At 44.8% G+C, this 13916-nt stretch overlaps 1 protein-coding gene across 13 annotated transcripts in view; it reads left to right on the plus strand.

The window, feature by feature from the left end:
• DST (dystonin) overlaps nt 1–13671 on the plus strand; it is a 450811-nt gene extending 437140 nt beyond the window's left edge. For 7 of the 13 annotated variants that reach the window (XM_075554951.1, XM_075554950.1, XM_075554957.1 and 4 more), the window contains 9 exons: nt 415–577; nt 1344–1498; nt 1644–1718; nt 2809–2826; nt 5551–5668; nt 7965–8164; nt 9273–9383; nt 11062–11185; nt 12397–13671. In XM_075554951.1, coding sequence (XP_075411066.1) covers nt 415–577; nt 1344–1498; nt 1644–1718; nt 2809–2826; nt 5551–5668; nt 7965–8164; nt 9273–9383; nt 11062–11185; nt 12397–12659 — 1227 coding nt within the window. In that variant the 3' untranslated portion in view covers nt 12660–13671. Of the gene's footprint in view, nt 1–414; nt 578–1343; nt 1499–1643; nt 1719–2808; nt 2827–5550; nt 5669–6966; nt 7904–7964; nt 8165–9272; nt 9384–11061; nt 11186–12396 lie in introns of those variants that run through there. The other 6 variants (XM_075554962.1, XM_075554959.1, XM_075554949.1 and 3 more) reach the window with 4 other exon arrangements.
• The last annotated feature ends 245 nt before the right edge of the window (nt 13672–13916 follow it).

Raw genomic sequence — 13916 nt, forward strand, 5'->3', positions numbered from 1 at the left:
TGAAGAGATGACTCACAGGAACGGGGGTGGGTGGGGGGACAGGCTTTAGGGTGTGCTCATCCCCCGTGACTAGAGCGCGAGTGCTGCTCTTTGTGGCTAGGACCCCCGGTGATGTGAGCATTATCCAAAGCTTCCCTTTGGGTTGTTTTTTGTTGTGTTTGTTTTATTTATAAAGACAATTGAGTGATAGTAGTGTAATATGTTTTATGGAAAACATGTTTTTCTGTAATAACGTTTATGGAAAAAGGTTTCTGAGTCCCCTGTTCAAGTGCAGGCCTTTTTTTTTGGAGGTGGGGAATAGGTGAGCTTTACCTGAAGAATCCTTGAAAGTTATTTGGCTAGTCGAGAACCAGACATCATTTGAGCACAGCATTAATTCAACCAAAAAATATCTCTTGGTCTCGTTCCCTTTAGCTGAGGGAATTTGCTAACTTTGACTTTGACATCTGGCGCAAAAAATACATGCGGTGGATGAATCACAAGAAGTCGCGAGTGATGGACTTCTTCAGGAGGATTGATAAAGATCAGGATGGGAAAATAACCCGGCAAGAGTTTATTGACGGAATTCTTTCCTCAAGTAAGTTCCAAGACAGATGACTAATTTTTAAAGACAATAAGCACCGCTTAAAATTGTATGCTGGTCAGCCTGGGCTGCTAGTAAAACGTTGCCTTTCCTTGGCTGGTAAGTCGCCCTGCCCTTTGACAAACAAGGAAGAAGCCCTTGGTCAGATGGGTGGCTTGGGCGGCAAGAGCACGTGGTGATTGTGTAACTGTGCACATGTGCCCTCCCCCCTGCTCATCTGTGCCTGCCTTCGTACAAGCAAGTTAATCGTGTTTGATTCTTAAATAGTTCGTTTTGCCAATAGATGATTGGTCCAGAGTCTTTGTTTTCTTTATGTTTTGAGTTACCATTCTGATAGAACCATCTCATTAATTCAGTATGAACACTCAGAATTCCTAAGGTATGGGCCACCGTCCTGTTTTCAGTGTGTGTGTGTGTGCTTTCCCTGGCCGGTGTTACTGAAGGTCACGCTCCCACCAAGGCAACTTCACAGAAGCTAGGCCTCCAGTAAAACAGCCGTGGTGCCCTCTGAGATCACTGCTGTTAACCAGTGCTCAGCCTGTCACAAGAGTCACTTCCTCTGGCTCACCGAGATTGTAGTCAGAGATGAGTTGGGGCCACGTGTGTTTACAATGCTGTAGATTCATTTATGTTTGATCATCATGCTGACACACTCTGCCCACACGGAGCTCCGTGGATCAGCATGTGCAGTTGGGTGTCTCAAGCCAGAACAAACGATCTCTACTATCCTCTCCTAACTACGATGGTGAAATGATTTCAGAGTTCCCAACCAGCCGCCTAGAGATGAGTGCAGTTGCCGACATCTTTGACCGAGACGGCGACGGCTACATCGACTACTACGAATTTGTAGCAGCCCTCCACCCGAACAAGGATGCATATAAACCCGTCACGGATGCGGACAAAATTGAAGATGAGGTACTCTTCACCGTTCCACGACCTGCGGGATTGATGGGGTGTCCTGCTAGGATACAGGATCGTGAACGAGTCATTCCTTCATAAACTTGGATTCTGCTCTGTACCCTTTACGTGGAAGTGAATATTTCATCCTTGTCTTTGGCAGGTGACACGGCAGGTGGCTAAGTGTAAATGTGCAAAACGATTTCAAGTGGAGCAGATTGGAGATAACAAATACAGGGTAGGTTTGCAAAGCAACCCAGTGGTTCTTAAAAAGAATATGAGTTAAAGAAAAGAAAGAAAAAAGATTATGAGCTAAATTTTTTGCACGTAACTTTACCTGAGTTGTGTTCTAGGAATTCCATGTGTTTACTTTACATCAGAACACAGTTTAGTGGAACAAGGGAGCTTCCAAAAGATCTTGGAAAAAAATTCCTTTATCTTATCCTTCTACATTTTTTTTACAAACCTTTCAAAGCATCCTCGTGTGTGAAATTCCAGTTTTCATAATTTTAAGTTATATCCAGCTAAAGCCAACATTTTAAATACTAGAACAGATCTTGCTCATTTTCTGTAAGGAGAAAAATAGTCACAGGAAAAACCACTCCCCCCTCGTACAAGGTGGTTTCCAAAAGTCTGTGGGAAAATGGTCTTACAAGCTGATGGGATTGATTGTTCTCTGCACTTTGGGAAGCCCCCTGGCATGATATGCTGCTTAATAGTACTTTATAATATATTTTTTGTTACGGGTAGAGGTGAGATTTGGTGTTCCTGCTTTTTCCAAGCTAACATAGAAAACCAAACACACTGTCAGTGGAGGATGGCGTCCATTCCAGTTCATTAGGCTCTTACAGAACAGAAAATACCTGCCCCTGCGGGTTTCCGAGAGTGGAGATCTGTTTTTGAAAGCATTTTATTGGTAGACATTTCACATATCATAGACCTCAGTAGTTTCCATCACATTTCAGAGTTGCACAATGATCCATTTTAGAAGACTGACTCCTTCCTTGTACTCATGGGCCTTGGCTCCCCACCTCTCCCGCCTCCTTTATGAGAACTGACAGCTTCCTCTCTCTGCCCTTGACGTGAACACAGTGCATGATCCCCCTCGCCACCTCCAAACAAACAAACAAACCCCGACTCACTGCCATCGTCACGGGAGCTCATCGCCACAGAAAATGTTCTCCGTATTTGGTGTGACCTGTGGCTGCACCTCTCTAAGTTAGACATCCAGAAGGCAAGAGTGTGTGAGAGTGTGTGTGTTCTAGAGTCACGAGGAGAGTTTCCTGCTGAACTAATTATCTTTCTCCCATTTTCATTTTTTTCGTCAGTTCTTCCTGGGAAATCAGGTATAAACCAGTTGAATGTGTTCTCAAGTTCCCAATTACTATTATTTTAAACTTTTAAATTCATAATCATTAAAGCTTCTCATGGCCAGTCTTCCCCTTGCTGTCCCCAGCTACCCTATTGTTGGTTGGCGTGGTGTTTCTGTAAGCGCTAGAAGGGTCCTTGATGGAGGATCCTTTGTCGCCTGTGTCTTAAATGGGGAGATTACTTTTAAGCGAACCAGATAATGAGCTGTAGCCTTGTTGGGCGATGGCCTTACAAATGCAATGTCCAGTTCCAGCGTTCATTAGCACCGTTAGCAAAGAATGCTTTATGCAGGTGTTCATCAGAATACAAATTTGGCTCTTCACCTATCTCTGAGTAGCTGCCTTGGTGCTTATACTGAGGGAATGGTTGGTAGAGAAGGATTGGGGGCAGATGGCTCAGGAAAGCAGGGCAGTGAAAGATCCTCCTGAGAACTCGGCCGCGAAGCAGCCGCCGTCTGCCGGTTCTAAATCATGGGGTTATGCTCCCCTAGCCCTTTGCTTCCTTCAATAGAAAGGATGCTCATCTTTTTGAGGGAAATGATCTCTAGTAGCTCATGAAGTCCGAAAGTCACATTTTATGCCACCTGGACACCTCACAGTTGAGGTCAGAGTGAACTGTCCCTTGGGGAAACACCACGGCCAGAATCGTCGAAGGAAAGAAGAGAGAACCATGCCTTGACTCAAACATGCCCTTGAAAAAGGAGGGCTGTTTCTTGTTTGCTTTAAGAAAGACCCAGTTGCTGACCACTGTCATCTGGGACATGGCTCTACCTATCTGTTTTAAAGCCATTTTAAAGCTCCAGCTTCAAAGTATTCTCATTCTTTGTTGCAAGGAAGTAATTTTTAAAACAAATACTCAGTTACCTTGAATAGATAGTTTAAAACTTGCATTAGTATATTCACTGCCATTGGGTCAATACAATTCTGACTCATGGTGACCCGATAGGACCCTGTAAAACTGTCCCCATAGGTAGATTTCCAAGACTGTAACTTTTAGTGGGGATAGAAAGCCTCTTCTTTCTCCCAGGGAGAAGTTGGTGGTTTCAAACTATCAACCTTGCGGTTATTAGCCCACTGTGCCACCAGGGCTCCAGTTCAGTTTAATGCTTCAAGCGATTACATCTCCATTATTGTGACTTTCCGAGTCAGCAATTAGAATGGCGTCTCTTCATTTCTGGAGGTGGAGAGTCGCCTCAGATAGCGATGTCCAGTGAAAGCACAGAAAAAACATTGATCTTTTAGAGCATGCCTTCCCCAAGCATAATCTAAAACATCCCTCTTTCTTACAATTGACATTTCATCCCATTCAAATATTTATATCTGCAAAACTCTTGTTTTGAATATAATCTAGGACCCAAATTATCTGGTTCCTTAAGGGTAATTTTCTTTAACAACCCCCCTTTCCCTTTGCTTATTAGCAGCACCAAATTTTTTCTAACAAAATCAGTAGAGATTTTGAGTTACACATTTTAATTTAAGTTTAAGCCCGAGGTTTAAAGCTGGACTTAGAAACGGCAATAGGAATGGCTTGGAGTAAAACACCTGAGTTCCTGCCGGAGCCTTGTGGGCGCTTCAGGCCCACCCATCTGAGTTGTAGGGCCACAGATGGGATTTGGTGGACTTTGTTTCAGGGCTCCCTTTTTAAAGGTGTCTGTGTACCCATTCTGAGCTCGGACAGATAGCTAAGACACAATCATATCTCAATTACCCTAAGCAAGAAGCTGTTATGTTTCATTTTTTAATGTTCGTTTTGCTTTGGCATTTGCTGCGGGTTGGCAGCCATGAAATTCAGCATGGTGGGTTTCAGGAGTTGGGCATTCACCTATTAGAAATGATTTGAAAGTATAAAATCGTTTCTCATGGGCTTTCAAAACAGATCAACATTATGGAGAGTACCCGTAGTCTACAAAATTGTTTTCGGGATGCTCAGGGCCTGTAGAAAATTCAGGTGATAGGAAATCCGCTGGTTGCTCGTGAGAGCCAGCAGGGACGGTCCGGTGAGCCCGAGAGAAGCCCTTGCTGGGTTGAAAGTCACAGTGCTGATAGCATGTCAGTCACTGTTCTAACATGAACCTAAGCTAGAGTGACGTCTTAACCCAGCCTTTAACAAATTGGCTTACCAAATATGAGCGATGCAGAAATTATAGTGGACGGTGAAGTGTTTGTTGGTCACATTCATTGACCCCTTTGTATTCTCCCTAAGCCAAACGCCCTTAGAAGAAACGAAATGAATTTGTGAAGATGTCTGCCACAACTGTCAGTGGGCAGCAACTTCGAGGGGATAGTAAAGAGGGATCAGTTTATGATATTTCCTTCGGAATCATCTTATTTTGTATGGTTCCCTCAGCAAGGAGGCCAGCGCTTGTTTTCATGGCTGCATTCACTTCTGAAGTATTTTTCAGTTACTGCCTTACTAATATGTTTGCATCCTCAGGGAGATTTTTTTTTGTTTTTAGTCCAGAGCTTCAGTGCTGTACTTGATAACCGTTATCTTTTTGCTACATGGTTTCCTTTGGGCTAAATTAGCATGCCAGCAGTCTAACGCAAATCATTGCAAACCCCATTTTCTTAGATTTTACTAATTGCTGTGAACTAAGCAAGAGATTAAAGCCAATTGCTCACGCGATTGCAGATTGCTCATCGCCTTCGAAATAAGAGTTGTTACTGACCGTTGGAGGCTCTTTCTCGCTTTGTCTGCAGTTTGGGGACTCCCAGCAACTGCGACTGGTGCGGATCCTGCGGAGCACGGTGATGGTCCGTGTTGGCGGCGGATGGATGGCACTGGACGAGTTCTTAGTGAAAAATGACCCTTGCCGGGGTAAGGCGACGCTTATGTCAAGATTATCACACTGGTAATAAATCTGTCCAGCACTGGGCCAATTATTTTCCAACATCAAAAACATCCTTGGTATAATTTGGGTCATTTGCTCCAGATAGTTGGTTTCACACTGATCCGTGAGCCTAAAGTCCCGTTCCCCTCATCTCTCCCCCCAAACTTGGGGCAGTCACAAAAGCCATGCTCTTTGTCATTGTTTTGTTTGTTTCCTTCTCTAGATAAAGAGCCACATAGCAGATACATTGTAGCATAGGATTTCTTTATGAAATCCCCGCCCCACTTTGCTGATTTTTCTCATTTTATAGCAAAAGAAGGAGGAAAATTGAGGTGTGGATTCTGAACATACTGCTTAGCAAGAGTTTAAAACGGAAAGCTTCTTAATGATAGGGGAGGAGATGAGGCAAGCAGTACTTTAAAAATTAACAAATAGTAATAATGAACATTCAGTGTGAGCTGGGACTTGAAATTGCAGAGGAGAAAATTAGACACAGCTAGGGAACGCTTCATATCGACTAACCCAAGGCCCCGAGGTGGGCTCGTGAATCTTCCTTAGTTTCCAGATCCTGACGTGAACTGTGGGTCCTTAATCGACTGAGAGTAGCCGTCCCCTTACAATTTCTCCTAGGCTCCATTTACTAAGTAGGCCCGTTTTTCTTAATCTAAAGAGTAAATCAACATTCAGAATAAAGATTTTCCTTTAGCCATAGAGCTCCTTTTAAACCGTAGAAACAGAGATCTCAACAGACCTTTGCACCCAGCAGGCTGCACAGCGAGAGGCAAAGCCTTCCCCGGTGGGGCTCACAGGTTTTTGTGCGGCCACCTGAGTACAGAGACGCATCTGTACAGTCAACAGGCCTTTCTGCCGAGACGATGTGGGTTGTCTAAGACCGTATGCAGTAACCCCGCTCTCTGTGAGTCCAAGGTAGACCTGTGAGAGAAGGAAAAATAAGAACAAATTTTCCCGTTTTGTCGTACGGTTCGAAAACGCTGCAGCCCGGGGTGTTGACGCTCCTTGATGAAAAGAGGCTGTTGGGGTGTGTATCGTGTGTTCTCTTGGGTTGCTTAGGAAAGTTACCTGCTGGGGCAGTCTTGCAAATAGCTCTCCTTTATCGAGTCAAACTTCTGAGTGCTTTCTTTCCTGACGCAATGCGCTTCTAAAACGTGTGCTAAAGACGCTGCCCCTACACCCTTGGCACAGTCAGCGCCAGCCGGTACTTTGTTTCTTCTCCTGCTGCCAGTATTCTTTAATGTGATTGGTCTCCTGTGTCATTTTTTCCTAGTTCATCATCATGGGAGTAAAATGTTACGTTCGGAATCAAACTCTTCAATTACTACTACTCAGCCTACTATAGGTTGGCAACCCCTCTCTTTGCCTCTCCCCACTTTTCCTCTCTCTCTCCTTTTACAGTCTTGCTTTATTCGTTTTGTTTTAAAATAACACGCTTCACCCATTGCACATGGCTTAACTCATATCCAACTGGACTGGTGCTTCCAAATTTGAATTCTGAAAATCTGGCGCACCTCCAGTGTGCGCAATGCAGGTGTCACGGAAGCCATCAAACACATGCTAACACAGTTGCTGACCTGGGTCCTGTGGCGTGGTATCCGTGTGCATATGTGTTTGTATGAGCGCTGCGTCACCGATTGACCTCACGGATCCCTGTGTCTGGTGTTTGTCATTGCATGTTGGTAAAAAACAAACGGACAAAGACAGAAATCTCAAATACTATCTGCTCCATTGAAGTGACCAATCTGGAAGTTTCTTACATGTTGTCCTCAAGATTAACAAGCCATCCCTCACTCTGTGTGATTTTTATCGCTTAATTAATCCCGATGTTAAAATACTGGCATTCTCCTTCGTACATGCAACCGACACAGTCCCTGCCGTACTGGCTTGTCTTCTCAGTGTGGTGACAGGGTAATGACACCGTGTGGGCATCAGCCCCTGGCAGGTTAACAATATTTTAGCATGGGCTTTCCATCTTCATGCTGAATCTTTCTTTAATGGTGGTTATTCTTGCTGGTGTCTAGTGTTAGAATAAGCACACTTTTGTTTGTTTATTTATTTTCTCTGGGCTCACTTGTGCCCCAAAGGAATGCATTGAAAAGGAATGCATTGAGCTTTTTGTTATGCTGAGTTGGAGTTGGCATGGCAAAAAGTTGCTCTTGAAGTCCTCCACGTGACCTCTGCCGCCAGGCGGCCATTCTTCACACACGCGACTCAGTGCCTCTTTTGTGCCTTCTTCCCTGTCTGTGTGCGTTCGGTCTGCGCCGTCAGCCAAAGGCAGGACGAACATGGAGCTACGTGAGAAGTTCATCTTGGCAGACGGGGCCAGCCAGGCCATGGCCGCTTTCCGACCCAGGGGCCGCCGGTCCCGGCCTTCGTCGAGAGGAGCTTCGCCCAACCGATCCACTTCTATGTCCAGTCACGCTGGTCAGGCGGCCTCCCCGCAGGTGCCTGCCACCAGCACACCCAAGGTAGGGGATCTCTCTGTCCTTTTAGCCAATCAGTGTCTGTTAGTCCAGGTAGACTAGAACAATAAATCCATAGACACTCTTATGTGTATAACAGAGAGTTTTAGATAAGGGTTAATTGTACGTTAAGAAAGCATCCCAACACAGTCCAGTCCAAGCCCATAAGTCCGATATTAGCTCATATGTCTGATACCAACTATAAGTCCTCTTCAGACTCATGAAACACATGCAATGATGCCGAATGCAGGACAATCACAAGCCAGTGGGTAGAAAGACTTTGGATCCTGTGGTGTTGTAAGCATCTCAGCACTGGCAGGGGTCTCCACGTGGCTAATCCACTTCCCAGGGGATGGGGTCTGTCAGCGTAGTGCCATGTGTCTTGTCCTCAGGGATGTCTTGCAGGAAGTGAGCGGAGAGAAAGTCTGTCTCCCGCCTCCAGGGAGGAAATTTAGGAGTTCCCAGCATTCTCAGGAGAAGGCCATGCCCACACAGAGGCCTCATTGGCTATGATCTGAGTGCCAGACTAGACTCCACCCCTTCACTCCTAATCCTCTCAAGTCCCAAATTGACACCAGATTCTGTGACTACGACAGTGTCTTTAAAACACCTTAGAGCCATTTAGACCCTCTTGAATTAATTGCCTTTCCCCAATTATTAGTATCCCTTCTCATAACGTGGGATGTGATGACGCTGTATCTGTCATTTCCCACACTGGCAAGGGCCACAAAGGAGGAAGCTAATTCTACAGCCACGTCCACCTTCTCTATATGGACCACAAGACACAAAGCATATTATATGTGTGTGTGTATGTGTGTGTGAGAGAGTTTTTTCAACTATATGCATTTGTCTTTTGGGCCATATAAAGATTGCCTATTTAAGGACTTTGGTTGCCATGCATAGTTATGTATTTATTTATTTAATTTGTAGAGCTTCACTCACTTTATTTATTTATTTTTTTGGAGTGTGTGATTTGCCATTGACCCTGTCCACATATTTGTAATGATATCCATTCTTACCGTGAAATGTGACTCTTTGCTATGCACACATCTTTTGTGGCCCCGTTTTTTTCACCAGTTCTCCTTTATACTTGATTTGCCGTTGTTCCATACAGATTCTCCATCCTTTAACACGCAATTATGGTAAACCATGGTTGACAAACAGCAAAATGTCAACTCCTTGTAAGCCGGCAGAGTGCCCCGACTTTCCCGTGTCATCTCCAGAGGTACCGTAAGGCCCCGATCCCAGTCTAACGGTGTCTTTCACGGCAACAGTCCCCCACTAACACTGCACCACCGTCCCCACAATAGACGTGCCTTCCCGATGCGCTTTCCTTTTGTAGACCTCTGTGCACTGAGGACTGGCCGGCCGGCCCAGCGGTCCTTGGAGGCCGTTAGCGGAGGGCACGGCGTTGGCCTAACAATCCTAACAAACTCACACCTGCACACTCTGTGCTGTCTCTGCTCGTTTCTGACTCACCTTTCACTCTGCTCTGCTCTCAGGAGAGTGAAGTAGACATTGTATCCAGACAGAAGTAAAGTGTCCTATACGGCAGATGGTATGGTTTTTGCTAGGAGAAGCAATCTGGGCAAGAAATGTAGCACCTTGACTTTGGGCAGTGTCATTTGCAAGACAATTGCCAAAATCAGCGGTTCTCAACCTTGGGTCGCACCCTGTCAGGGGGTCAAACCACCCTTTCACAGGGTTCTCCCGATTCATAACAGTAGCAAAATTACAATGATGAAGTAGCAATGAAAATAATTATGGTTGGTGGGGGGGGGGGTTCACCAGAACACGAGGAACTGTATTAATGGGTCCCAGCAATAGGAAGGTTGAGAACCACTGGCCTACACTGAAAGGCTTCTTGTTGAGTGTTCACTGTAGGTGACTATGACGTAAGCTTTCAGGTTTATCAGTGTAGATTCTGGGGGTGACGGGACTTAGATAATCGATGTAATGTTATTAGATGTTCCTATCATTACTCAAGCAAGCATTCACTGCTTAATATATGTGGACATTTAGGCTTCTATATATTTAGATGGCAGATTGCCTTATAATAGATCAGATAATTTACCTTGAATTTTAAACAATTCTGTTTGTTTTAAGAAGCATTGGTAAGCATAAGTTTCAGATGAGCTCATATTTGATTAGAATCACAATATTTAGGGAAAACACTATAGTTTATAGCGTATACCTAGCAAAACCCACTACCATAAAGTCAATTCTGTCTCATAGTGACACTTTTATAAGGTTTCCAAGGCTATACATCTTTGTAGGATCTGACAGCCTCATCTTTCTCCCATGGAGTAGCTGGTAGGCTTGAACCACCGACCTCACAGCTAGTTAGAAACCTAATGGTTACCCGACAGCATCACCAGAGCTAGCTTTCAAGGATCTTTTTCTTTTTTTTTCCCAGAGCCCATTTGCTGTCTGCACCATGTAGTCCCTACTGTCCCTTGGTAGGGGTGGAATAGTTATCCTCTGACAGATTTTCAGTGGCCCCTACTCCTGTGGAAGTGCCAGTGCTGATCACATTGAATGCAGGACCCTGTATCTCTGTAATATCCACTGACGGTCTGAAAATTACTAATGTACTCACAGTTGAACGTGCCTCCCTTTCCCTTGCTATCAGTCTCATACTGATTGTGTGTGTGTGTGTGTGTGTGTGTTTTCTCTTTAACTGTAAACTCATTTTTCTCTCCAAAGTTTTCATTGAATTCAGAGTAGGAAATTAGGGAAGAAAAGCAAGTAAGAAGCAGCCCATGCCTCATTTAATGGAAAACTATTCTTGTCTTCCCTCGTCCCTCCCCGAGAGGGCTCGTAGAAGGTTCCCTCTATTTGTCAAGCGATGTCGATGCAATGGGAGCAGCCCCCTGAGATTTCTTCTCACTGATTAAATGCAGGGAACACCAATACAAGGAAGCAAGCTCCGCCTTCCAGGCTATTTGTCGGGGAAAGGCTTCCACTCCGGGGACGACAGTGGCTTGATCACAAGCGCAGCTTCCAGGGTCCGGATGCAGTTTGCCGGTGAGTGGGGTGCACTTCTTTCACTAGTGCCTAAAGATGAAAGTCCCGATTCAGCCTAACCAGGGGAAACATTACTAATGGTCAGTGGTGTGTTTTTTGTTTTTTTCTCAAAAGGGCCTACGGTAGCCCTAAATACTCTCACTCCCCTTGAGTCCAGTGCTGACGCATAATGACCGTATAGGACAGGGTGGATCTGCCCCTATGAGTTTCTGACACGAGATCGGCACAGGAGTAGGAAGCCCTGTTTTACTCCTGTGGAATGGCTGTTGGTGTTGAACTTCAGACCTTGAGGTTAGCAGCCCCATGCACAAACACTCTGTCACCAGAACTCTTATGAAGCCCTCGTCCTCTAAAACATAGAAAAGAGACTCACGACCGTTGGGCCATTCCTGACACATACTGACCCTGCGTAGGGTTTCAGAGGCTGTAAAATGTTACAGGAACACACAGCCTCATTGTTCTCTCCTCTCAGCGGCTAGTAGATTTGAACCTCTGACCTGCAGTTACAAGTCCAGTACATACAGGTCATGGACATCAATAACTAGAGAGATGAAGGAGAGACAAACTGCAAACAAACCTACAGGGCTCTAGCCATACATGCCGGGAAATCTTGGCTCTTCTACCTGCATGGAAATTGTACCGGGATTTGCTTTGGAAACACTTGTACTTAGTGGGAGCTACACCAGCACGTCTTGACTTTCATCACAGGCTAGTGAGCCTCTAAAGCGTCCGGTCTTGGATATTTGTATGTGCGTTGGGTTACATATCATTGGCTGAACTGCCACTAAAATTTAGATCCACATTCACACTGCATGCATCCCAAGGTACACTTGTCAGCCTTTGATAAGCCTACTCTTAAATGATGGATGTATTCCTTGTGTCTGTCTGCAGTAAGTGGATTCCTACTGTAAGTGGGGTAGGCCCAGATCTACCATTTCTTTGTAAATGTAGCTTTTTACATACGGTGTTTACTGAGAGTGGGACAACCTCCATCCGTGGAACGGGGACAAGCCAGAGCAGGGAAGGAAGGGGTTCTGTGTGGTCTCCAGGTAGGGTCCTCCTCCCCGGAAGCCACAGGGACTTTCTAAGTGCTGCCTAGATATTCAGAAAAGTCAGTGAGGTGGATGGGGGGGGGGGGCCTACGGTCTAAAGGATCAGTTACACATAGACCCAGTAATGAGGGTGGACTCATCCTTGCCCTTTCTCTTCAGATTACAAGAAGACCCCCAGCAGACCGGGGAGCCGAGCTGGCAGCAAAGCGGGCAGCAGGGCAAGCAGCCGCCGGGGCAGTGATGCATCAGACTTTGACATTTCAGAGATCCAGTCCGTGTGCTCAGACGTGGAGACTGTCCCGCAGACACACAGGCCTACGCCCCGAGCAGGTTCTCGGCCATCTACAGCCAAGCCTTCCAAAATCCCCACCCCCCAGAGGAAATCGCCGGCCAGCAAATCGGACAAGTCCTCAAAAAGATAGTGCAATTTGTCCCACGAAGGCCCTTCTCCTTGAGCATTTATTTAAGTTTGAAAGATGTAAAATATGATGTAGAAATTATTGTGAAATACTGTAAGAGGCGAGCTTAAAATACTGCAGATGGCCTTATTTGTGTATTTGTCCTGTTATGTTCTCTGTAATTTCTGTTTGTTTTGTAAACTATTCTGGGGTCAGAGTCACGTGAGGAGGAAAAAAGTTGAACATGAACTGACATTTCTGCACTGCAGCGTGTGGGGCACACACTAAAAGCAGTTACTGTTCGTCCAGGTAAGTCTGCTTCCCTGTCAGCCTCATCGCGACCCGAGTAGCTCGCGTGTGAAGGATACCTCATGACATTTTCTTATTTTTATGAAAACTCTGAAAAGCCAAAACACATACAAGCAGGGATCTATTTTGAGACTATTTAAATGCAAACTGAAAGATGGGGAGGGCAGAAAGACAGACACGTCCACACAAAGTTCTGGAACCAGTACCTGACTTGAGAGCTCACAGGAAGTTACCATTAAGTTAAGACTGGCCATAGTCAGTTACCGTACAGCGTTTCTGTGCCATTGCTTTCCATTAAGACCTGAGGCATCCTGGAGATTAGACCTATTCTACTGTAAGAATATAACGATAAAGTGCATTCATATAAATGTTGAGGTTTTCTTTTGCTTGAGTGGAGACTAGCACCTGTATCATTGAAATCATTTTGTATCAAAGCAACTTTGCTTGCAGAAAGCTATGAAATAAAACATGTCCTTAACTACATTGCTATGGAATTAATTTTTTCCCCCCCAGGGAAAAATCAGTGTATTTTTTTATGAGCAACATCAATTTGGAGAGACCAAAAGATACTTTAAATGGGTTTATTTTGATTTCTCATCTGAAATAATCATGTTCTGGTAATATATCTATATTTAATAAATATATATACATTTTAATTTATTATGTATACTCACATAATATAGAAAGATATTAGTATGCATTTAATAAAACATATTCACTTGATGAACATATGGATACCTGGTTATTTAAAGTTAACTTTTCTTTGTTGATTGTCTATCTGTTTTAAGGATAGGTTACATGTATGGTATACTTTCACTAATGGTACGACAGGCCGAGTTTGGAGCACATCAGACCCGGGAGCTATCAGAATGCTGGCGCTCTGGTGCCATAGTGTTGGAGCGCTTGGCTGCTAACTGGAGGGTGTGGGAGTCTGCTCCTGTCAAGATCAAGGCCTCAGAGCCCCTTTGGGGA

This window comes from Tenrec ecaudatus, chromosome 7 (genome assembly GCF_050624435.1).
Source record: "Tenrec ecaudatus isolate mTenEca1 chromosome 7, mTenEca1.hap1, whole genome shotgun sequence".
Lineage (NCBI taxonomy): Eukaryota > Metazoa > Chordata > Mammalia > Afrosoricida > Tenrecidae > Tenrec > Tenrec ecaudatus.